The sequence below is a fragment of the Mercenaria mercenaria genome, chromosome 16 (assembly GCF_021730395.1).
Source record: "Mercenaria mercenaria strain notata chromosome 16, MADL_Memer_1, whole genome shotgun sequence".
NCBI lineage: Eukaryota > Metazoa > Mollusca > Bivalvia > Venerida > Veneridae > Mercenaria > Mercenaria mercenaria.
The window spans coordinates 30,159,883-30,186,679 of record NC_069376.1 but is presented as its reverse complement, the minus strand read 5'-3'; the positions used below and the strand labels follow the sequence as shown (position 1 = coordinate 30,186,679).

General features: G+C 32.5%; 2 protein-coding genes across 6 annotated transcripts in view; both read right to left on the bottom strand.

Annotated features, from left to right (window-relative positions):
* Positions 1 to 26,797, bottom strand: part of LOC128549572 (uncharacterized) — a 372,750-nt gene that overhangs the window by 198,745 nt on the left and 147,208 nt on the right. The window lies entirely within an intron of this gene.
* The window catches only part of LOC128549570 (uncharacterized), a 41,093-nt gene continuing 23,508 nt past the window's right edge, over positions 9,213 to 26,797 (bottom strand). Inside the window, exons 3-9 of one of the 3 annotated variants that reach the window (XM_053526541.1) lie at positions 21,386 to 21,934; positions 20,661 to 20,887; positions 12,392 to 12,545; positions 11,092 to 11,177; positions 10,632 to 10,748; positions 10,024 to 10,266; positions 9,213 to 9,254 (exon numbers count right to left, since the gene is read on the bottom strand). In XM_053526541.1, coding sequence (XP_053382516.1) covers positions 10,132 to 10,266; positions 10,632 to 10,748; positions 11,092 to 11,177; positions 12,392 to 12,545; positions 20,661 to 20,887; positions 21,386 to 21,917 — 1,251 coding nt within the window. In that variant the 5' untranslated portion in view covers positions 21,918 to 21,934 and the 3' untranslated portion in view covers positions 9,213 to 9,254; positions 10,024 to 10,131. Of the gene's footprint in view, positions 9,255 to 10,023; positions 10,267 to 10,631; positions 10,749 to 11,091; positions 11,178 to 12,391; positions 12,546 to 16,388; positions 17,941 to 20,660; positions 20,888 to 21,385; positions 21,935 to 26,797 lie in introns of those variants that run through there. The other 2 variants (XM_053526539.1, XM_053526540.1) reach the window with 2 other exon arrangements.

Here is a 26,797-nt window from a genome sequence, read left to right as displayed (position 1 = left end):
AGTTATGTACTCTTGCCTACAGATTGAAATCATGATGATAATCAAGTGTTCAAAGTTTAAAAGCAATATGTCAAATAGTTTTGACAAAACATGGACTTGTAAATGAAAACCGAAAAAAATTCCAAGTCCAAAAAGGGCCATAATTCAGCCAGAATAGATGACAGAGTTATGTACTCTTTTCTACAGATAGAGACAATTATACTGAACAAGTGATAAAAGTTTCAAAGCCGTATGTCAAACACTTTACACAAAATATTAACTGGTACGAAGAACTAAACCCAGATTTCTAAGTCAAAGGGTCATAATTCAGCCAAAATCCTTGATGGAGTTATGTACTCTTGCCTATAACTGGACATGGTGATGGTAAACAGGTGTTCAAACTTTCAATGTTTTATCTCAAAAGACTGTCAAAATATGAACTGGTATGAAAAACTTAACTGAGATTTTTAAGTCAAAAGGGGCCATAATTCAGCCAAAATCCTTGATGGAGTTAAGTACTCTTGCCTATAACTGGACATGATGATTGTAAACATGTGTTGAAAGTTTCAAAGCTTTATCTCAAAAGACTGTCAAAATATGAACTGGTACGAAAAACTTAACCATGATTTCTAAGTCAAAAGGGGCCATAATTCAGCTAAAATCCTTAATGGAGTTAGCTTTATCTCAAAAGACTTTGTAAAAATGTGGACTGGTACGAAAAACTTAACCAAGGTGTGACGCCAACACCGACGCCATAGTGAGTAGGAAAAGCTCTACTTATTCTTCGAATAGTCAAGCTAAAAGGAACCAAGATCTTGTGGTGATACAAGTTGGGTGCAAGTTTGGTTAAAATAATATCATATTAAATGAAGCTGCTGTTGTGCAGACAAGCTTAAACTAGCTAATTTTGGCCTTTCAGGGGCCATAACTCTTGAACCCATAAAGGGATCTGGCCGGTTCAAGAAAGGACCCAAGATCTTACTATGACACAAGTTTTGTGCAAGTCCGTTTAAATTCATATCATAAACGAAGCTGCTATTATGCAGACAAGGTCAAAATAGCTAATTCTGGCCCTTTCAGGGGCCATAACTCTGGAACCCATTGTGGGATCTGGCCAGTTCAAGAAAGGAACCGAGATCTTATGGTGATACAAGTTGTATGCATTTTTGATTAAAATAAAATCATAAAAAATGAAACCACTATCGTGCAGGCAAGAAATTGTTGACGCACGGACGGACGAAGGGTGATCACAAAAGCTCACCTTGTCACTATGTGACAGGTGAGCTAAAAACATTCTGCTCAACTGAGAATAAAAGCATAAAAGTAAAATCAAATAAATTTAAAAATTTATTCTCAAAATTATTTTATAAAACAACAATAGCATCTTAATATAAAAAATACAGTGGAAACTTGATATCCCGAACTCATAAAATTTCAGGCTGTCTCAAAGACATTTTCAAGACCTGTACTCAAACATGTGCACAAAGTATCATTTAAAGGAATTGTTTATGGCAGATTCTAAAACAGTCTATATATGAATTTTCAATAAAATTTGCTAAGCTGATACATTTTGCCCCCTCTAATTTTAACATTAAGAGATTCTACTTCCATTACATTACATACATTATTTCATGGCCAAGTGGCTGAAAATAATTCAAAACATAATATGATAAACTCATACAGACTTATGAGAATGACCATAAAACATATTTTAATATCTATGAGCTAATTAAATTAGCTCATTTCTGATTCAACGGTGACATCATAAATGTATGACCTCATACAAAAGTGAAGCTTGTAAACTCGTAATAATATCAACATACCTAATTTCATGATTCTGTGTATAAATAGTTTGCAAGCTGTTACATTACTACTTTATAAAAAACTTTCGATGAAAAATATATAAGTATATATACATTGGCTATGCAACACTTTCTAACTAAGTGGGTAAAGTGTATGACAAAAATTACATATCACACTGATAATGTGATACTGTAAAATGATAATTGTGTGTTGTTTGAATCAAAATAATATGTTCCAATAATGGGGAACATTAATCAGTTACTTCCCTTGATTATGTCCAAGAAGTAGATTGGTCCTTCCTCTGATTTATTGTTGACTTCTTTGTAATTTTCAAAAGCAATATCTAAACTAAATTTCATTGGACTGGAAAATGATTAAGAACAGGGTGTCTTTTATTGGCTCTCTGCTAAATTTATGTTAGATTAATCATTTTTATTTATAAACTTACACTTTAAAAGCATATGTATTTTTACCAACCGCAACATTTTGGACAAAGGTTATAACGAAAAAGTCGGAGGAATCCAACTGAAAGGGACTAATGTTATATTTGGTTATCCTTGCGCTTTATTATACAACTTTTCAAGGGAAGTTACAAGCTAATGTTCCTCATTTTCTAAGTTAATAAAATATGAAATAAATAACTTCTTAATAAAATATTAAAATATTAACAAAGTATAGTGGATATTTAATATTTCTTTATAAAACACTTGATATCTTGTATTTCCAGATACTAAGTTTCAAACACATATAGCCTGAACTTTATATCACCATTTAATTAAAAAAATAATTTACAGCAAAAGAGTGTTTTAACACTATGTATGTACGATGGGCAGTTATATGTCAGTCGTAATAATTTAACGAGGACGCAGCCCGAACGAAAATTATTTGTATTACATATCACCGCCCGAGTGGATAAAGTGTTAAAATACGGTTTTGCTATAAATTATTTTGATTCTATTATGCCATTAATCTAAAACAGTAGATAAAACATAGTAACGCTCTTTCTTAGTCGCAACCAAAAAATTGACGTCGCCACGTATTAACATGACTTCATTGTAGCATAAGAGTGTTTTAGTAGAGAAAAGCATATATAAATAAATAAAAATACACACATTGAAGGAGTGAAGGGAAAAATTCATAGCTTAAAATCTGCAATAACAGACTTCAGTCTTATTACAAATGAAAGCAATCAAGCACCTTAAAATATTGTCTCTTTTATGAACAAGTATGGTTTATGTTTTGGAAATCAGATCTAAATAAAGTTATATCTTTACAATCTTGGAAAGCTTTCCAGGAAAAGTCACAAAACATTAGCGAAAACTCTAAAATTGGATACAATTTGCTTAAGGGTGGTTAAGCATTCAATTCACTGTGTGTATTTTTTAAACTTTAATTTTCCTTGTCACACCAAAATAGTGCAATTTTAGCACAAGTATAAATTTAATAATTTGTATTAATTATTAAGCACTACCGCAATTAAGTTGTCAAAGATTCGCATTCACAAGAACATATTTTACCAAAATTCAACAGAATGCAAGTTTATGAAATAGTATATTACCGCCCTTGTTGAGCTTGGGTGCACAACTAAGATTTAAAAAAAAGTACTTCTAAAGCTAAAAGTTGTTGCAAAATTGGCCTTGTTTCAGACAGTTGAAATATTCTTAATTTATATCAAATGCAAATGTGAAACTAGAAATTATACAGAATTTATCCACTTTTTTTGAACACTTTGATATTAAAGGGAGATAATAACAAATTTAAATTTCATAAACGATTACAAGTCACACATATCCAGTAGCGATCTAACTCCAAGTAATGGGTCTTTTTGTTCCTTAACCTTTAGCATGCTGGCGGCATAGTGATTCTGCCTTTGCGACCAGTGCAGACCAAGATCAGCCTGCACATTTGTGCAGGCTGATCATGGTCTGCATTGTTCACTATTCAGTTAGTAAATTTTCATAGAAAACCCTTCGTAATGATAAATGGTATTGCCCAAATAATGATAAACCAGTCTTTTTTAGAAATGTAGCAGGCTAAGGGTTGAATAAATTTCACAGAAATATAAACTGTCAGAAAATGTTGCTCTTGACTGGTAGCAGGTTACTAAGAATCAACATTTAAGATGTTACAGATTGAAACAAATGTATCATCTTATAAAAATCTGACCTTTAAAAATTAAAACTTCAAATTCATTAAACTTATAAATAATATCAAGACTAGATTTTGGCAACAATCCAATTAGAGTACCTTTTAATAATAAGCAGAAAAAAGCTTGCCCAAAATTATTTCTTCAAAAGAAGTGCAACACTAATCAATATTCCAAAAATATATGAAGGTCCATTTCATATTAATGTAGTATACAAAAACGTTTCATTATAATTATATGATGGAAATAATGTGAGTTGAGTACAAAGTGTTCAAAAGTTATTGTTTTATTATATAAGATGGTAAAGTTCAATTCAACAAAAGGCTAAAAAAACTGATACAAGGTCACAAAAATTTATGTAACAATATACAGTGTATACCAGTTTAGTCTGGACAGAAACTGCAACTTTCTGTAAGTATTCTTAAATAATCAAAACATGTCTCAACAAAGATATCTTAAAGAATGCACTTTTCTGATAAATTTACTTCTACAAATATCAAATAATAATTAAATAATTCAAAACTAAAAATCAGTTAACATTTTATTAATATCATTGACCTTATCAAATTTGCAAACAACTCTTAAAATTTGTATATCTCTTGTTTTCCATAAATGGCCTGTTTAAGTATTATTTCTACTCTCATTCTATGCCCTCCTCAAGTCCTTCTTGCTCACAAACCGATATTGTCCATCGTCTAAAAACCTGACTTTATACAAGCCTGAAAAAGAAAACACTATATTACACATCTTTTTAAAAATGTTTTCTTCTTAACATTTTACAAAAACATCTGTGTAACTGTGAAACAGTATATATACTAATAGTATAGCCTTAAGATTTTTCTGAACGTGATAATTTGTTCAAAGTCCAACCAAAGTAAATTGTTTTATCACCTTAATTACATAATCGACCTCAAATGTCAACTCGCTAATAATTCCTTTTTTAGTCAAAACAACACTAATTGTAGAAAGTCTTTCAGCAATGTAGCATCATTTTTTTCCCCAAATAACCCCCTTTATAAAGTATTTCTTGATTAACATTTATCTGTCAACAAATTACATCCGCAATGCTTACTAAGAAAGTAGATAGGTTTTTTTTTCTTACCAGAGGATACAACAGCAACAATGCTGGCCTTGTAGAACTTTCTCAACTCTGGGTTTCTATCCTGCCAAAGTGCCTCGACATGGTCTCCTTTGTTGAAAACCTGTTATAAAGAACGAAAAGATTTATTACAATAAATTACTTTTGAAATAATTAAGCGCTGATATAATGCTATTTAGAGACATTTTGGATTCATTTTTTTTTCTTGAACTCACTTTTAATAACATGTGTTAACAACTTCCTAGCAAAACTCTTAGTGCCACCTACACTAAAATATTAACCCATCCGCTTAGCTCAATAGGGAGAGTACCGATCTGCGGATCCCAGGTCATGAGTTCTATCCTCGTAGAGACCACATGTTCTCAGAGACTATTTGATAAAAGACGTTTTGTTTCATCATTCGTACTCCACCTTTGATTCATGCTGGAAAGTTGGCAATTACTCGCGGAGAACAGGTTTGTACTGGTACAGAATCCAGGAACTCTGATTAGGTTAAATGTTAGCCATTACATAACTTAAATACTGTTCAAAAACAGCGTTTAATCCTAAAGAAACAAAAAACTGAGACCATAAAATAAAATGTTAACCTAAACAAATTTTCAGATATAAAAAAAATCCACATTGATTTTATCTATTATTTACAGTGAAGAGTTTAATTACAAGTAAAATGTATTTACCTCTGATAACCTCCTGTTAGAGCGAACTGTTGCTGCTGGTGCTGGTGCTGACTGTGTTTCGACCTGAAAATTTATTGAAATAAGCTTTGAGCTAAAAAATGCAAAAACTTGACAGACAACATTAATGAACATGTGAATACTGATGATAAAGGTTAAAAAGATGAGGCATCTGTATGTTTTTTGTAAATGTTAACAGTTCAACAAACACCAAAATATAATTTATTTACATTTTCTTTTGTATTTCTTCCATCATGTAAGTGCTTGAATTTATTCTGACAGAATATTACTGATATGAATATCCCTCACTTAAGAGCAGATTAATTGCAAAAGTAAATTTCTGTGTACAAAAAATAAATACACTTAAAAAAGAACTTTTTTTCTTTAACTTTCCTGTAAGCCCTTCACATTTCTGTAAATGAAAGAATGTATTAAAATTACATAGTTATTTTAAATAATAGGTCCAGGTAATATTACCATATTATATATTCTAACACGACAAGCGAATAACCTACATACATGTAGTGCAAATCTATCTTGGGTTATTCTGCAATAAACCACTCGCATGCAATCACGTCATCCGATCCAGGTGCGTAGCACGGTTGTAGAAAGTAGTTACCACTTTTTCTAACACTGTTGATACTAGTATGTAGTGTTAGAATCGAAATAACAAGTTCCAAGGGTGATTTATCGTAGGATAAACCTAGTTTTTCGTTCTTATGCGAAACAATACTTTCGTCAATTGCCAACATTAAAAAGAAACTTTACTTGTGCCTTTAACTTTTTAAAGACGTTATTGAATATTGAATAGCAATATCTAATTACCTTAATAATGGTTGAAACAATACCACTCGTCTTTGCAGTTGGTGTACCGGAATGACATTCTGTAAAACATATTTACAAGTAGTCAGTATATCTCAATTTATTATTAAAAATGACCCAATCTGAACACCATATTTCCAATGAAAAAGACCTAAAATACCACTATACCAGTATATAATATTCTTTAATGACTGATTTAACTTCAATGAAGAAATCCATTACGCCACATGTAAGACAGATATTTATATAGATTACACTCAGTTAACAAACTCAACAACTGATCAGGTTTTTGATTAGCAGTTTAAAGGACCCTTTCTATAACTTACCAACATTTATAGAAGTACCAAAAGTTAAATTCCAACAGATGATATTAGTCTTTTCAATTAAATATGTGTTATACACAGACGGATGTTTTCATGTCTTTCCACTGAATATATGAATTCAATACTAAATTCTAGTCTAAATCATTGGATTAGTCAAATCAACAGCCAAAGACCCAAAGGTCTATCTTTTCAGCTACTGACTGGTAGTCCATTCAATAAGTTTTTTAGTAAATTACATCATTTACTTTCAGTTTTATTTTCACAAATTCAATTGCTTTACCTCATTCAAAAAGTCTTTCTCTGTGTCTGACTCTTCTGTATCTCTCAAGGATGACTCATATGCTGGAGAAAACGAACACCTTTCTTCCTCCTCGCTGCTGTTGTTGTCAAACTAAAGTACAATAAGAAATAATTGATAATATATTTATATTAAAGGCACTGACCACCAGATTTAGCATCAAAATGATCTTTCTTTCAAATGGAAGTTTGGTCATATTATGAACATTAGTTTTTGTTCCTCAAATATGAGATCATTCAGAATTGGACACTGGACTGCCACAGCAGTAACATTTGCATATTGCCCTAACCAGTAGCATTATAGCCAAATTAGTAAATTATGACTTCAAAATATAGATCTTTATTAATTGAGACAGTTTATCCAGAGTAAAGCATTCAAAGGAAAGTCTCTCTTGTAATTCCGTTACATATAGTTTGTCAGTAATTGCCTTTTAAAGCCTTCTAAAGAAATACAGCATTTATTTCCAGATATCTAATGGAAATTTTTTGTTGTTGTCAATCAAGCTGGAGGCCAGTCCCGTTAATAGTTCCTAATAAGATCTGTTGTATCAGAATTTGGAAATATTTATTTTCCTGTTTCTGGATTTAAGTTCTGTCAGTTAATCAAAATATACTCAACTGACTACCAATCAATACAAAGATACATATGTTTGAGAAAAAAAAACTAAATAAAGACAGCATATTTTATGTAAAGAATATTAATTACCTCTGGAAGAGTAAACCTTGGCCTTTTAGGTCTTCTACCATATGCAAACAATGGTGTTCTCTGAAAGGTAACAGAAAGTACAGGACATGGAAATGTGAAAATGAATATTGTAACTTTTTTCTTTATTAGTTTAATTATCTTATTAAATACAAATAAAAATCATGTCTATCACAATTTATGTAATTTAGTGCCTTTTTGGCCTATGTAAGATACAGTACACACTCTGGTGTATACACTAGTAAGAATACCTAACTATGCCTCTTGCATACAGCCTTCTGTTCAAGAAAAAGAAATCCACTACGAAGTATGTAAACTAGAAAGCAAATATCCAACAAGAAGATTTTAACTAGTTTCCACTTCCTCTGGGATTTCCTCTTTGTGTAAATCAATTAATAATAGAAATAATATGTACATAAAGCTTCACAGAACATTACCTCAATCCTTCCAGAACTGCATGGTTTAGGACTCGCGTCTGAGAATGTGTATTCATCCTGCTGTTGTGCCTGCTGTGTAATAAAGTAATTATATCCAGTTGTTTACATGGACTAACCACTAAACAAGCTTATATGTGTAATTCAAAAAAGCCCACTAAATTATTCAGACTTGAATATAGAAAGAAGTTGATATTAGTCATTCTAATGCCAAACATTTAAGACTTCAATAACGATTGGCTAAATATCATTTTATTGTTCCATCCACTATGAATTTATAAGCACTACAAAGAAAACCTCATAAGAACAATACTATGATCAATTCTTTAATATATTGGACACAGGGTGATTTCTTATAAAAAAAGACATTAAAGATATTTAATATTTACCAGTTTCAACTTTAACTGCCTGTTCTCATCTTCAAGTCGTTCACATTTTTTTGTCAGCCTCTCATTCTCACTTTTTAGCTGTAATGAAACAAGAAACATTTCAGTTATTACAACTGTTATAATTATGATCTCAATACCAATGATGGCATTTTACAATGATTGTAAATATATTCACTTAGATTTATGAACTTCTCTAATATTAAAAAGAATATTTAGACAACAAACTTGCAATCTAAAAATGTAGAAATTTAACAATGAAGTTTATTGTAACTTGGATAATATGGCATGCTTCAAAACATAGTCAGCATGAAGTATTTGATGCATGTCTTCATAGGCTACAGAAATATTTTTCTCAGTGTTTCATACAAATGGACAATTTAAAATACTGTTCTCCAATACTGATCACATGTTTGCAGCTGAAACAGATGTTCACAGCTCAAATCCCTTAAGTGTCATCAGACACTTTATAACATTTTACACAGATGTTGAATCTTTCCACAAGTTTTTAAATTGTTCAGACCTAAAAAAATGCTCATTCATACATACCATTTCGATTTCGTCTCTGGCCTTGTCCTGATTCTTTGGCTGAAAATGGAAAAAAAAAATGTTTGGATGAGCATAACAACCTAACGCATGTATAAATACACCCTTTGAGAATGTGCCATATATGTAACCTAGAGCACTTGTCACAGAAAATTTGTTGCAATGATAAACAGAATGGCAATCGATATACTAGTACAAAATGTTCTGAAGAAAATCTTTACTTAAGAACTTTTGTTTGTTTGTATTGGGTTTTACGCCGTTTTTCAACAATATTACGGTCATGTAACGGCAGGCAATTAACCTAACCAGTGTTCCCGGAATCTACCCGGTACAAACCTGTTCTCCGCAAGTAACTGCCAACTTCCCTGCATGAATAATCAGGTGGAGGACGAATGATTTCAGACACAATGTCTTTTATCAAATCGTAATGGAGAACATACGCCCCACCCGGGGATCAAACTCACGATATTGCGATCCGTAGACCAACGCTCTCCCTACTGAGCTAAGCATGCGGTTCAACTTAAGAACTTACAGACTTGGAACCAAAATTACTGATGTGCATATACTAGAGCCATCTATGTGTATCAAGTTGTATGACAAAAGGTTTCAATTTCTGTCTGTCTTATTCTTTACTTGCAAAATACTGAGAGCCAACATGGTTGGAACTTATTCTGTTAAGACTTTATGATTCAGTAACATTTATTCAGCGAACGAAATTACCACCAATGTTACTAGAGTTATTTCATAGACTAGTAGAGTATTTTTTACAACACCTTAGTTTTTGTTTTTAATGGTAGTAAGCTAATCTTACCTTTGCATCAGATAAAGCTTTATTAAAATCTTTTCTGGAAATGCTCCCTTCCGCCAGTGCCTTCAACAAGGAGAACAATTTCGGTTCATCTTTAAACCCACACACTTCTCAAAAAAGGGAGGTGTTTATAAGCCCTGGAATGTTGCCCATTCTCTCAAAGACCTGTGTGACACATTCGTAGCACCTCTTCGACATACATGCGACCTCAATGGCAACTTTAAATTTGCCGCCAAAGAAAACTTTCTGTAATATTAAAATCAAATGAAGAACAAATGAAAATGTGCTTAGTTTTTATACATCTACACTGAATTGCATTTACTACTGCTATGAAAGTGTGCTTTAAGAAATTTAAGAGATCTGATTTACCTGGGCACATATTTGTTATAATTACATATCTTATTTTAACCTCCAAAAAACATGTCGTTGTGGTTCAATCTTGTCAATGTAAGTCACCTAAGATATGCGAGAACATTTCATGATGCTAATGACTTGCGGAGTTTTCAGTCATATAGTACCTGTGCTAAAAAGGGACGTAATCTTCACAACTTTATATCTGAAATGATGATTGTTTTTTAATGACTGTCCTCATATTTAATGTTAATGCTTACCCGACTCTCTGGGTCTAGACCCATGGCCTTCATGCACTGAACACGGAATGTTCTATTTGCCTTGTCCAATGTGACGGTCTCGTTATCAGCCGCACACGGATGTAACAGACGGAATATCTGCAATAAATATATTCAATACTTCTACTTATAAAATAAAATAGCATGTTGTGTGGAATATTATGTACCAATATTCATTTGTTGTATTATTTTTGTTACAAAACTCTTGTCATAGTGAAATGGATGTGTATCAAAGTTTTCCCTACACATTACTTATATAATATTCAATTTAATTTCCAAATTTGTTACCTGATTATTATCTTTTTCTAACTGACCATCTTTTTGGCAGTTTGCAACAATGTACTTACTTTACCCACTTTACTTTATTTAACACAACATTATGTGGGCGGTTTGAAATGGTCTGAAATGGTATGCAAATTATATAAACGATTAAGCTAATTACCTCAACCTGTTCCTTGAAAGTGAACTGACATTGGTAGGCACACACAGACTTTGGTGTACTTTCTCTCTGTGGTACACAAGTTTTCTCTGCAAATAGAAATTTTGATAAAGTCATGCTTCAGGATGATGCAGATTAACTGTACCTATTTAATAATGATAATATTAACTGTAAAATTCACTTGCATTTTTTGTTGTTGTTTTTTACCAAGGTGGCGGACCAGGGCAGTGGGGGTGTTCACATGGGTACAAAACTTCACATGTTGGTTGGTAATATATGTTCATGGAATAAACTGGAAGAAGTTTAAAACAAGAGGGCCGTGAAGGCCCTGTATTGCTCACCTGACCTATTGACCTAAAGATCATCAAGATTAACATTCTGACCAAGTTTCATTAAGATATGGTCATAAATGTGGTCTCTTAAGTGTTAACTCGCTTTTCGTTTCATTTGACCTGGTGACCTAATTTTTGACCGCACATGACCCAGATTTGAAGTTGAACTGAAGATCATCAAGATTTCCATTCTGGCTAAGTTTCATGAAAATACAGTCATAAATGTGGCCTCTAGAGTGTTAACAAGCTTTTCCTTTGATTTGACCTAGTGACCTAGTTTTTTACCCTACCTGACCAAGAATCGAGCTTGACCTATAGATCATCAAGATTAACATTCTGAACAAGTTTCAAAAAGATTTGGTCATAAATGTGGCCTCTACAGTGTAAACTAGCTTTTCCTTTGATCTGGTGACCTAGTTTTTGATCCTATATGACCCAGATTCAAACTGGACTTTGAGATTATCAAGATTAACAGTCTAAGCAAATTATGAAGATACAGTCATTTATGTGACCTCTACAGTGTTAGCAAGCTTTTCCTACGACTAGACCTGGTGACCTAGTTTTTGTCCCCGGATGACTCAATAACAAACTAATCTCTAATTTTATTGAGAGTAACATTCTGACCAAGTTTCATTATATTGGGCAAAACTTGTGACCCCTAGAGTGTTAACAAGCCTTTTCTTTGATTTGACCTGGTTTTTGAACCCAGATGACCCAATTTCAAACTTGTCCAAGATTTTATTTAGGGTAAAATTCTGACCAAGTTTCATTAAGGTTAGGCCAAAACTGTGACCTCTAGAGTGTTAATAGTCAAAATGTTGACGACGACAGATGACTGACAATGGACACATGGCAATCACAAAAGCTCACCTGAGCACTGCTCAGGTGAGCTAAAAATAATGGAATGGTACAAATATGTGGATTTTTAAACAGGGTTCATACAGCCAGGTTGACAAAATTTTCATTTTTACCTGTGACAGATGTAAAGTACTGGAGGCCATGCCCATTCACAACAGCTTTAAGCTTCTTGAGAAAGGTTGTGACAGAGTCTGTTTCTACTCGGAATCTTTCATCAACAATAACAAACTTCTCAAGTAGTAAGGTTGAAGAGTACTTCTGCCCGGACTGAAAAAGAAATGTTGGCTTTCAAACATTGATACATAGTCTGTTGCTACATGGAACCTTTCATAATCATTACTAAATCACAACTAGTAATAAGATGACGAGTACTTCTGCCCTGAACAAGTTGAAAGCAAAAATAAGGATATTGGCCATTAAAAAGGTGACTAGAAAGTAGTTAATGTATTGGACACCTAAGGCAAGAAAAACTGGTTTTTAGTTTCTCAGGCCACTTTTTGCAAACTTTAATGAGGCAGTGCAGATTTTGTTTTAAATTTTATTTATTTTTATTATTGACATTGCCCTTTTTATATTCAATCCAGTGATGTACATCCATTTTTAACGCATTTAAAGACATTGCCTCTTATGTAGATAATAGTTTATAATAACAATAATTGTTAGAACTGTAGGTTGCATTTGGCACTCAATATCTTCTAACAAAGTTACTACATAATATATATAACAAGAAATTGTTGAATCATGGTCACCAAACAAAATTGATGATAGACAAAACATCACAAATGCTCACATTGTCACGTCACATTGTCACTACGTGACAGCTGAGCTAAAACAAATTATTTATTAAACTAAACTGGAATGAAAGCACCATGGAAGTTCGTATATAATATGTTTGCTGATGTTTTTCGATTTGTGTTGATAGGAACACTATGGTGAATGTTGTCTGGCAGTGCATATTAAGCCCGGGTTTGCGGTGTAGGTGATACAGTCCTGGACGGAAACCGGTTTGTCTGTTCGAGCACTGCTACCGACTAGGATTCTTTATGTGAGAAAGTAGGCAGTTGCTTACAAACTTAAAAGAGTTTAGTACTTGTCTTTCCCTGGAGTGATGGTTAGGTGAACTGACCACTTAATTTAACTGAAATAATGTTAGAAACGGGCATAAAAACGAACATGATGACCCATGTTAAACAAGCATTTGTTTAATGTACGCATATGGGGGCACGGATCAGTAAATTGGAAAATTCTTAGAATCTGCGCTGATACCAGAGAAAAAATTAAATCATAAAAAATCCAAGGAAAGTTTTGAGCAGATGTATTGCATATACTTAGCATTTCACCATGTGACATTTCCAGCCTGCCAATTTTGTTGTTTCTATTATAAAATAAACGAGTAAAATGCTGGTTACAGGACACTAAATTTCCAGCCAAAATGGCCAAAATGCATTATTGCAGTATGTATTATCTTCAAATGACTGACCTAAAACGTGTATGTTTTTTAAAGCATATGACCGGACGCAACTGATGGTGGGAAGAAAAGTGTCTCATAGCTGTTTAGGATTTTTCTGCAAAATGAGCCGAGACTGATGCAATTATTTCCTGAATCCTTGAACTTTTATCCTCCAGCTATTCAGTAAAAATTATTACGCAAGGCTTTAGCAAAGGTTTTAAAGCTATAAAACTCATAACATCCTATTATGCTTATCAGGTCATGATCAGACTAAAAGAAAATTGGATTAACTGCTGTTTTCTACTAATTTTACTTTTAAATTAAAGGTCACTTTGTGAGAACAGCAAAAAGACTTTTTTTGAATAACTTACCCGAATTTAATATTTTTTTTAACTAATACAGGTTATAAAATGCTTACTATGTTCTTGTAAGTCTTGTAAGATGAAACGGCTTGTGTTTAATAACTGTTTATATTCGTATATATTCCATATTGGGAACATTGACAATCACAAGTCGATCCTTACCACGAACATGAAAACAGTTACTTTTATGCCTTTGTTTACATTTCAAACACGACGATTCACATATATGTTCAGGAAAGTAAATTTCGTGCTTTCCGACCCACATGGCGTGTAAACTTTTGTAATTAAAAGTATGGTGTATTCGGCAAACCATTTGTAACTTCCAACGTGGTAAATGTCAATGAGAGTATCAGTTATGTTCACAAAATTTAATTGAATATTTATGTTTTATACTTGCAAAAGAAAAACTTGATGGTCATGGTCGCTAGCTTCGAAGCCTTTTTCCCACTAACAAAACCTGGGAAAAGTTCATTGTTTCGTTTCAGTGTTACTCTCAATCAAACAAAATAAACACTGTTCCCGTTTTTGTTTGTTTATATTTGTATATAAATGAACATGCAAAAAGGGGTTTGTTGTTTCAGTGTAACGTCAAAATATAATATTACAATATAGATCAACTGTGAACGCCATACGCATTATATTTTCACAAGCGTTTATTGCTTTAATCATACATGTAAAACAAACAAATTCCTAATGTATAAAAGGTAAAGGTAAATATATATGTATATGCGTGTGTACTCGTGGAATTAAATGTTAAGTATAAAAAGTATATATTCACAGTGCAAATCTTCCATGCTAAATAATACGTACGATATGTTTGCTTTCTCACTGTCTAACATGTCCGAAATGATCTATTCGATTTTTATCATTGAGTTCTAGTTTATTTTTCACCTTAAATTAAAGCAAACGTGTTCAATATAAATTTAAACTTAAACTTTGAAGTTTAGTAGGTTGTAGCATTCTCTAGGTCAAGGTATTTTTTATTACCTTCTGTAGTCAGTCATTATCTATTGTAAAAAAATCTTTTTTTACCTAAGTGGAAAATTTCAGGTACTTGAAAATGCAGCTTTCTAAAAGATTCGTTAGAATTCGCGATGTCATTTGTCAGACATACCTTGTAAATAAATAATATTACAAAAGTAATACTGCTATTTTTTTTGTTGCACTTTGCGGACTTATGATAAATTTATATAAATATATATTTATCTGAGCAGTAGACTCCCTGTAAATGAGCACTACGTAAGCGCTCAGGCCCTTCTCGCACACCATACCTAAGTTCAGACTTCTTTCATGTGTAAAGGCATGTGCACAAAAATTTTGCCAACATCTGGTAAATTGTAATGTGTTTGTTAGAAAAGTAATAAACGGAAATAGAAAAATAGCCCTCAGCTCATTTACACGGATAGTTTAGCTTTATTATACACAAATGTATGTTATAGTTTTTCGCAGTTATGCACGATGACATTGATTATTTACCCCGAAAATTGTGACACGAACATACTGATAACTTTTCCCACCTTATTTTTTTAATTACAGTACTGGTTCCGAACCCAAGTAGTTTTCCGGACCTTTTACATTTCGTGCTGTATAGACTTTACACCTTCGTAAAGCATCTGGGTAACTATATCATATCATCTAGACCTTTGTTGACTTTACATAGCAGCGAAAACCTACCATTACCGAACTTAACTATTATTTGAATATCCTGGTTGTTTTAACTGTGTAATAACCAATAAACGTTTCAGTATCTAAAGTTCTTGTTTGTGTATTTCTCTAAAGAAAACAAGTGTAAAATGTCATATTATTGTGTTTTTAGTTTTAGCAATTATATAATTATATATAAGTTAATATCCAAAACAAGACTTGTATATTTTTTTCTGTCGGGAACGAAATACATAAAACACATATTTGACTCTACTTGGTGTTGTGCTACAAAATCGTAAGAATACATTTTCTGCATTAAACGATACACTACATTGCTTCTAAATATTTGCAAAAAAACACGGGTTAAGATGCGTTTTTATATCATCCATTTTTTTAATGTCTTTTTATGTATTTGTTCATGTCAGGGCTTACTATTTTCTGAACTTGGCTCCATTAAGCATCCCCCACCTCTCTCTCTCTCCCTCTCTCTCTCTCTCATTTCCAGATGATATGAGCTTATTCATTAAACGCACCTGTACTATAGATTGCTTGATTTCTTCCTAACCGATTAAAAAAAGACTGTGTTCATCTTAACAATTAAATCAAAATCTGGCATAAATCAAGTATGATAAAAAAAAACTGAATTCATATAGATATATTATTACATATTTAAGAATTAAAAGTTAAACGTATAAAAATGCATTAGATTAGAAGATATCAGCTCAATAAGATGAAATTTAAACATAGAAATGGTGCAATAATATTCATGGTTAAATAACAATCAACAACTGCCCATGTCTAAATGTTCAGAGAATTATGTGTTATGATGACACATGAAAATAAGAGTAAATATTTGATAGTCTCATCATTCCAGATAAATATCAGGTACGTAAACAGTATGATAAAACAGTTTCAAGTTAATGTGTATTATAAGAATACAACATAGAACACTTTAGCATGCACTTTTTTACGATACATGCGTATGTACAAATATCGCGTTCATAATAACCTATAAGGTAGTGTTCATTAAACATGCAGATGTGAATTTATCACAGTACTTTCATTTCACAATAGAGTAACTCAACCAGGATGCATACTAGTATTTGTAAAATTAAGAACACAGTTTTATTACGTTCATACATCAGACATATTCCTGATTAACATTAGACATTTATTCGTGTTATAATGTAACCATACTTGACAAGCGACAATGTAAAAGTCAAGGAAAGGAATAAGCTATATCTTAGCACATACTGATATTTTCTCCAATTTCATCAGCTATGTACTCCAGGCCTTCTCTTATCTTTACTGTCTGATATTTTCCCTTTTCGCCAACAACAGCCCCCATAACGATTGAAACTAACTGAACCTTGTCTCCATAGTTGTCAGGGTCATCTGCACAAACCATTGCTCCACTATCACCTTCTTTGCAGAAGGTATTGCCCTTTTTATCTTCGATCATTAAAAGATGGTTGCCTGAATCATTCACCGGAAAAGTCTTTGACATTGCAATGATGCCATGACCAAGCCCTGTAGCATGTCCCCATATGTATACTGGTAGACGAAACAATTTTTTCGGATCCAAGGCACAGGGTCTTCCTGCGACCGGTTTTCCCTTATCTGTTCTATACATGGTATCACAAACGGGTTCGTCGTTATTGTCTATGTAGGCAAAAGCCATGTCCACATATATTTTTTGGTTTTCATCTTCGTTCGATGTTCCAGCTGGTACAAGAGCGGTATCAGCAGAATCGCCATTTTCATCGCGCAAAATATTACGCACAGCTTTAGGATTTTGAAAGAGCTGGTTCATAATATCACCTGTCACACAATTCAAACCATGCTCATTCTGTATATACAGTCTTCTGTCCATGCTGCATTTAGCCAGATGTCTCGACATGATTGCCACCAAACTCTCGTTTCTCTCTAAACGGCCAAACCCAGCTAAAGTTCCAGACAATGAAATTGTTTCATTCCCTTTCATTGTTTTCACAACAACACCTGATCCAGATGCAGGATTTGAATAATCGTCAACATGAGATGAAACAATACGAAAGTTCTTTATGCACAGTTCTGTCATTGTTTTTTCAATATTTGCTTTCAACTTTTCACTTGGGTATTTTTCGCTCACAAAAATATACAATGTGTCTAGATTATACCCACAGTGATCAATAGATTGACTTGTTTTCAAAAAGGCATCGATTACCTAATAAAATGAAATTATGTTAATAAGTGTGTAATTCATGAATTAAAATTTACCACAAAAGACTCATATACAATGGGATTTTGAAATGTTTTCAATTAAGACAGGCAAAAAGAGGTCATTCGTAGCCTATAATTTGTTTATAGGTTATATTGAAATAACAAGATTGTCTTAACTCCTGTTTAACGTAATTCTAACTGCTTTAAGAAAAAGACAATAATAGATATCATTAAACTAGATTAATTTTCTGGCACTGACCTCGAGATAGTACGGCAACAAAAAAGAAGATTTTTGGATATCAGAACATGTTTGCTATTTTTCTTAAGAAAGATTTAACACTTAGTTTCTGACAGAAAACAAAACAAAACACCTCAGACTTAATTGTTTTTACTAACTTTCCCATTTTTATTTGAACCATGTTTGTAACAGGGTGCCGGAAGTAAACCGCTTTAATTATAAAGCTTATCTATTCCTAACTCGTACTTTTTTTTTCTTGATTTCGAACTGAGATACAAGAAACCAACTGAAGGAAAACAGTCGTAAATTGTTATGGAATGATCAGCGGTAAAGACACTGGTGTGAAATTCAACGATTCACTTTAAATGTCATTCTTAATACAAACACAGTTCAAAAGTGCTAACCAAAGTTGATTCCATTATACACAGTTTGGTACAAAGGCGCAACTTATAAAACACAGAAGTCTTCAAAAGAAGGTCTGAGGACAAATATATTGACCACAATTACATCTAGACAACAACGCTATAACACTTTTCCAGAATGTTGTCTTTGATTATTCAATGTTCTCAAACCTTCTTATGAAGACATTTTCCCTATTTGTTGATACCTTCCGTGCCTTCGTTTTTTATTTATTTTTCCATACGACGAAAGCCGAAATTAGGCAACTAGATTTACAAAAGAAAAAGTCAAAATCACGATGAGGAAAACTCGAAAATACAATAGTGACAGTAGAAAATACGAAACTTCAATAATGGCAAATCGTTTTTAAAATCAGGTTTTCTCGTTTTTAACATTATTGAATTGATCTTCACCTTAGAAATTTCAACTATCATATTCGTGATTTCGTCTTTTGTCTCCGTAGTTTCGACTTTCATCATCAAGCATTCGAGTTTCAGCCTTGTTGCGAAATGTATCATCCACATAATATCTTTTCAAATGTAAATATATATACAGTATTGTAGCTTGAAACTGGCTTAGAGCAAATGCCTGTTCTCTGTACAGCTAGAAAATGAAACTATGTTTAAGTCCATGATAGTTAATACCTGAGTGAGGTCAAAGGTTATTTAAACTTTAATAATAATGTACAATGAAAAATAAATCGTTCGGTCCTGCATAGCCTACACAATCCCTAGTCCTCATTGACTGTAATTCCACTCATATAATTTGACTATTTAGGTCTGCGATGCTAAAAGTTTTATTGTTAAAATTGCATTGAGCATGCGCTACAGCTAGACAACCCCACGATGATGAAAGCCGGAACTATGTAATCATTTAAACAGAAGTCGAAACTACGACAGTTAAAGTCGAAACTACGCTAGGTAAAGTCAAAACTATGAGGATGAAAGTCATTACTATGATGATTAAAGTCAAAACGGCGACAAGGAAAGTCAACCATTAAATAATGAATGGTCAAAGGTAGAAACTAAGATAGTGATTAAACGAAAATTGAAATTTGAATCTATGATTATGAAACTCACACTGTTATGATAAAAAATGAAACGACCGCAATGAAAGTCTAAACTACGATGGTAAAGACAAAAGTCTAAACCACAACTGCGGAGTTGTGATTGCATGTTTCCACTATAATAGATCCGTATTACATCTTTCACTTTTGTGTTAGGGACTCGATTTTCATTGTTTCATTAATATGGTTTCGACTTTCATCAACGTTGATTCTGGCTTTTAGGCTTTCTGAGAAAAACGTACGAATATAGATGGTCAAAACAGAACACCATAAATAAGTCCTAAGTTCTACGATTCGGAAGGGGGCCTTCGAGGCATATAATGCAACAAAGACAACTATAAGACGGCAAAATTTACTCTTATTTTTTGAAGGTGCAAAACATTTTTTTTTGCTGATTGACAACATGTATGAAATGTGTAAATTTAGAATTATTAAATTCTAACTGTTTACATATCATTAAACATAACAATGAAAAAACCTAGCAAAGGTGTAATATTTCATGTGAGTTTCAGAATTTTGTATCTATGTAAATTTATTATTATTTTTTAATCATTTATTGGATCATATTCATTCTTAGACATCCGTCAAACTATGAAAATATTCAAATAGTCAGGAACGGTTTTGCGACCGAAGAAGAAGAAGTCTGACACGACCATGACTTAGTGTGATGTTAACGTGATGTTTTGAACGACTTTAAAACGAGTGATTAAATAAGTAGAAGTGATTTATTGGATATTGTTGTTTTCTATAAAGACGATTTTACTGTATTAGGGTGAAATGGTGTTTTTTTTTTCAAAACTCACTAAGTGTAAGAAGCATACTTTGTAAGCTCTTGTATAGTGAACTAGGCTGAATCATAGATGTTGGTCAACTTAACTCAAAAATAACTATTAACAAAAGCTAAAAGTGGAGTAAAATCTACAGACGTTTTTAATACCTTCATTAATTTAAAAGCAAAATCAACATTTTGCAATATTCGTCTTATCAGGATAGTGCAAAGGTAAACTAATAGTATACACACCTTTCTATCAACCTCTATTTCTATATCTGTGTTTAGTTGCGGTTTCTGGTCTTCGGGCACTTTACTTCTTTTGACCAAACCCGTAATGTCTGCTTGTAGACGCTTTATTTCTTCTATAATGCTTCCATAGCACTTGCAACTTCCTTTTTCATTTGAACACGAGCATGGTATGCCGATAGTTTTCTGATGGTTGGCAGTCTTCTGCTGATTCTCAATGTAACACTGAACTAAATTCATAAATAAATTGTGTCAATGAACTATCTATAGTTATGCTTTGAAGAATCTATTTTGCAAATCTTTGCCGCATTATTCATTAATGCTTGTACTTTTGAATATCTTGCGATCACCGTAAATTTAAAAAATGACAGATTAAATGACTTGACACATTAGATACTCCTTTTTGAAAAACAGATATACAATACAAAATGATGCTTACGCTGTTGATACACTCAATTGACATGTGCCAAAAGATAAAACTAGACTTGTTGCGTCAAGAATGTTGCTGTATTGCTTTCAACCATATATGTAACCGATACAAAGTGAGTTTACAGAATGTTAAACATTGGAAAGGATGCTTATTTTTTTATTCATTGTCAAGTTAAGACATAGAAGTAAATTATTTGTTATCAAGCAATCATTTATATTAAAACTTCTATTCACATAAAAGACAAAAACATTCTTTTTTATGAGTCAGTGTAGATTATACATTTTAGTCTAATTTATACCTTTTTCTAGGTCTTCATACACCTTTTTCATCTGAAGAATTATGTCACGTTCCAGCATTTCACAGATTTTAACATTTACATTTTCTTTCAGACAAACTTGCATGTTTTTTAATACTCTGTTTTCAAAACCTGCCATGTCTTCTTTATCCTCGGCGAGCAGAAGAAATAAAGGCACCGGTTCATTCTCTTCAACTCCGAACCTTTCTATAGCTATCACCGTACTATTTGCGAAGTATGAACTATAGAGCAGAGCAAATGTTTTTCCGATGTTTTCCACATGTATTCGGCATTTTTTAGAAGCTCTTAAAACAAAGTCCGCAGGATGCAAAAGTAACTTTTTGTCTAATGGTTCAGATACACGAAGCGTAATATCAGTTCGAGTTTCTTTGTCAATAACAGGTTTCTGGTTTTGCAAAATTCTTAGTCTTACTTCTGTATAGTCATCTATTATAGTAGCCGCATGCCTTTTTGTATACTGGTAGCTAGGATAACAAGAGTCAGGGATCACAAATTTCGATATTTTTGCTCCCATTATTATTGGTTGTTTACCTGAAAAATATATATAGAACATAATTTGTTCAAACTAGATGCATGTCAAATATATTTACTGGTTTAATAAAAAAATCACTTTTGGTAAAAGTGAATATCTCAAAACTATATTAGCAATAAAATACTGTCTACAACTCCTTTAATGCTCAGTCTAGGAGAACATTCTACCTATATGCAAGACAAATTTCAGTTATTGCCTTAAGATTATAGAAAAAAGTACAAAAGGGCAGATCACTTTATCTTTACCCATAGCAGATTTATGATAATGTGGCTTTCAAAATGTGATTATGTTATTACGATTACAGAATAAAGAATTTATTCATAAATTCAGCTTGCTACCTGCCTTGTTCATTTATCTTTCACAGTATTAAGTCATACTAAATTCCCTTTAATATAGTTAAAATTTGTTCCTTTAATGATAAAAGGGTGCGAAAATGTAATTGACTTTTTCATTTTGCAGGACAGGGCAGATTTATGGTTATTATAATTCTATATAGCCTTTCAATTCCTCTTTAAAATGTACATTCAGTAGATAGAAATCGTACACTTAAATATCAGATATTAATCACAGTAACAAAGGGATATAATTTTGTATTAAAAAGCAGTCACATTTATTGGACTTGTTATTTCATTTTCGTCCTGAGCCAACGGGTTTATGTAAAATTCCACTGAAATACATTCGTTTGCTTCCGAGTTAAGGAAATAGTTTTGCCAATAACCACGTTTAAAAGTCCGAAGAAATAAAAAAAGAGATTTATATAAAACGTGGCCTGATGCGTGTATTATTTCATTATGATACAACATTGTGCTAAGATGCATAAATGCTACAGAAGGAAAGAGCACTTCTGTTTCAGAGCTCTATAAGGATATCAATGGTTTTGCCATACCCACCACAAAAGTCCTAAAGGGGGAGCTCATATGGAAAACAAATTGTATATGAGTGCCTTTCTAAAAGTAGACAATAGTGCACTTCCGTAGAAGAACGCATCATATTTTTTATGATTATTTCCATTTTAAACTATATTCTAAGGCAAAACACAAAGTTTAACGAATTTATGTCCGTAGGGAAGTTTTTGCCTATATACATATGTACATCATAGAAATCTGAACGATATGTCTTTAAAAGAATATTTTTAGAAATCAATAATTTTGTTATAAATTCTTAGTAAAAAGCCTAGGGATTTCTTGTTTCAAAATAAAAGACAGAGTTATGGAGTTTGATATGTAAAGTATACTTCCTTAAGTGTATGCCTTAAGTGTATATCAAATGTTTGGGTAAGTTTTTGATATATTAAATATTTGTTTTGGCCATTTTCAAAATGAAAATAGGGAAATAATTTTCTAAAAACAGAAATTAGACTTATAAGCCCAGATACGTGATTTGTTTTCAACATGTTTTCAGTTCATATGCAATATTTCCATTTGTTTCAGATATTTTCAAAGAAAACATATTTTTTTCACATTTCTAGGTATTAAAAACGAAATAATTTAGTCAAAATGACAGACAGAGTGATAGAACTGTGTATACTTACATTATGATCTAAATGTTTCTCTGAATTCCAATCGGAAATATTAAAAGAAGTGTAATGTTTTGAAAATGTTCCACGTGTAAAAGGCAAACAAGTTTGCCAAAACATAGGTCAGAATATGAAACTTGGTATGTGAGCTTGTCTAATGATCCTACAAACATTTCAATTTGCTGTCTGTACAATACCAGTTTCCTAGAAAAGTTTGGAGAGTGTATAATTATGCTAGCAGTTGAATGTTATTACCTGCCTAAGCAATCTAGCAAGAAATTTCAGCTCCGCCAAACAGATTCTTTGACAACATATGAGAAATACTTCTTCGATCTTACATACCTTTTAATTTCTTTGCCAACGTTTCTTAAAAGACGCTAAGAAGAAACAGAAGTGCCTTTTACAAATTATTTCAAATCAAATATTGAACTATAGATGAATTTATAGAACTGGCAGTTTCAAATTTGAATCTATTAAACCATGTCTCAAGTAAACAGTAAATAAAACATACTAGTCTGTGCCGAACTGTCTGAAAATATGAGTTTGTGACTTCTTTGCTATATTTTATGAAATTCTGTTTTTGAAAGTTTTAACACCCAGCCTCTAAAACTCTATGGGTAACATTTTTATCATCGGCAATCTTGATTTCAGAATGGCCTCCTCAAGTTACGCTATTTTCCATTTTCTTACCAACTAAATTTCTTTAAGCTGTACTGTATGCACGTTGTATGTTACAAAAATGCTATAGTGTATTAAACAAGATTAAAGGGAACATTAAATAATATCTTGTGTTTTTAAAATGGTGTTATATGTGCTTCATAGAAGATAAATCTCTTGTAATTTTATAAATTGAGTACAATTTGCAATTTCTAAATGCAGATATGACATGAACAAAATACATTCCTTTATACCAAAATATGGGCCTTTACGATTCACAATTGAAAAATTGCCATATTCCTAAATTGTTTTGGTGGGACGCAAACCATAGAACATAACAATAATTCATGGCCCAGTTCCTGAAGAAAATCTTAGGTTGTACATGTATGTTTAAATTTTTACATCACATTCACAGGGCAACTTTCTTTCTGTAACTGTTGAGGAAGATACATGTGCTTTTCTAGGCATTGTTTCGGGCATAGGTTGGCACTTGGTAGAACCGCTGATCTTCCGGAAGCAGGCTGGATGACTTACGTGACGACCAAAGCAGGGCTCGAACCCTCAGATACAATAGTCAAATGATTTAATACCAACAACTTTCGCCACTTTGCTGCGGAGGTCCTTTGCTAACTGTTCAAAATGACCAGTCAGATTGTCAAAAACAAAACATTACTGAATAGAACTTTAACAATTCTTTGCAACGTAATGTGTTATTTGATGAGTCTATAATGACTTTTTTTTAAAGATAAGATTCTACATAAGTAGACAGAAATTTCCCCTGCTGTTCTTGCATTAATGGTCTCCAGTTTTTAATACATGTAGTAAATTATTTACATAAAACTGGATAGTCTATTGGTATGTCAATCACATCCTTTTAAAATATAGACAAAGTTCAACATTTGCTGGACCAGTCTGAGTGAAATATGATTACAAAAGAGGTCCAATGGCGTTGAATTTTGGAGAATAAAGTGAAGTACCAATATAATTCTCGGTAATATTCAGCCAGAGTAATTTCTAAATAGAAATGACTATATTTATACACATCAGCATAATAGTAAACATTTTCCTTATCTCAGGAATTTCACACAATACTGAAGACGTGGTTGCTTACCATTTCTTGATACCACAAGAGGTGAAGGAATTAAAGGCCTTTAAGTTTTGTCCTGTGGCATTTTTTTTTTGTATATTCAGCTCTTGTCTCATCATGGAAGCAATGTTATTATTGATTCTATGAGTGTCACTGGTGACAGCAGTTGTGACAGTATTCAGAAACAGTTTCACAAGTCAGATTAGAATTGATAGAACAATACTTTTATTTCGGATGTCGATGGATACGATATACTTAAACCTTAGGGATTTTGTATTCCCTGTGCTGTGGATTGTTACAGATGGAATAAATTTGGTTATAACTTTCGTAGAGTAATGACTACCCTTCCCGTGCTTTGCATTATTCCCAGCCCTTCTTCAGACAAAATCATACCGATAGTATGTCTGGTCTCAAAAATGTTTCTAAGAATTGAGGCTTGGTACAATTTTTGCATATTTAAAGATCTAAAGGACTGTAACGATTATGATGAAATGAATCCTTTCGTGTGGAATGTTTAAGTGGAATGTTTAAAATTTTGTTTCACAGAGCTCGACTTAATAGCTGTTAACTGGAATCTACATTTCATAGGCATTCGTAACAATTCTAAATTTCTCCCGATGTACTTGATGGTCATAATTTCGCCAAGAAATTTTGCTAAGAAGATGACAACAATAATTTAGCTGTGATATGTGTGGTCCCCGCTGGAAGATATGGAGTCGATATTTTGAATGTCCTCTAGTATGGCTGCTAAAACCCAGTGTTTAAATTTCCATACATGTACAAGATGCTTTACAGAGCGCTATTAACTCTTGTTGAAGAAAACTTTGATAAAATCACTTATTAACATGAAAAAGATCCCTCATTTCATCGTGTTAATTTTCATTGCAAGACTATGATGACTGACGCACAATTTTCACATTTTGTTACTCTGGTATTAAGATTTTGCAATTGAATTTTCATTTATCGAAAATAGCTCTTGGTAGTGGTAAACTAGCCTGACTCCCTGGCTGCATGGTTATTTTTTTTTAAATACTGCAAACCTTTTATAAGTAAATTTTAAGCGTTAAATGCAAACAAATTGTAATAGTGAATATGAACATAATGGTCTACTCAGCTTGTTAAAACAGTTAGAAGTGTCGGAGATAAATGTTCAGAGTTTGATGTAACTGCCATTTGTTATCGTTTTTATCACATTTCTGAAGGGGCATAAGTCTTTCAATGTAAAGACAAGATTTACAGATACTGTTACTTGTCGCACATATTCAGCATTTCTAATCTGAAAAGGGATATAAATCTGTGGAAATGAAGTTACTTTTAAATATGATACATATTTGATTGGGGGACACTTCTATGAAGTTTGAACCAATTCCTTCGCCTGAGGGAAACTACATATACATTTAACCTGGGCTTACGCAAAACATTGATTTCTAGCAACAATCGCACGTATGCTTTAAGAATATTTCCATCGAAATTCATTTATAAAACGGGACACTAAATTACTGAAGTGATATAAGTTTAGTTTTTAAATGTCTGTGTAATATTTGTGTAATGTTTATGGTAGCTATAAATACTGGTTAAACTTCAGTGCTTCCTGTGAACTGC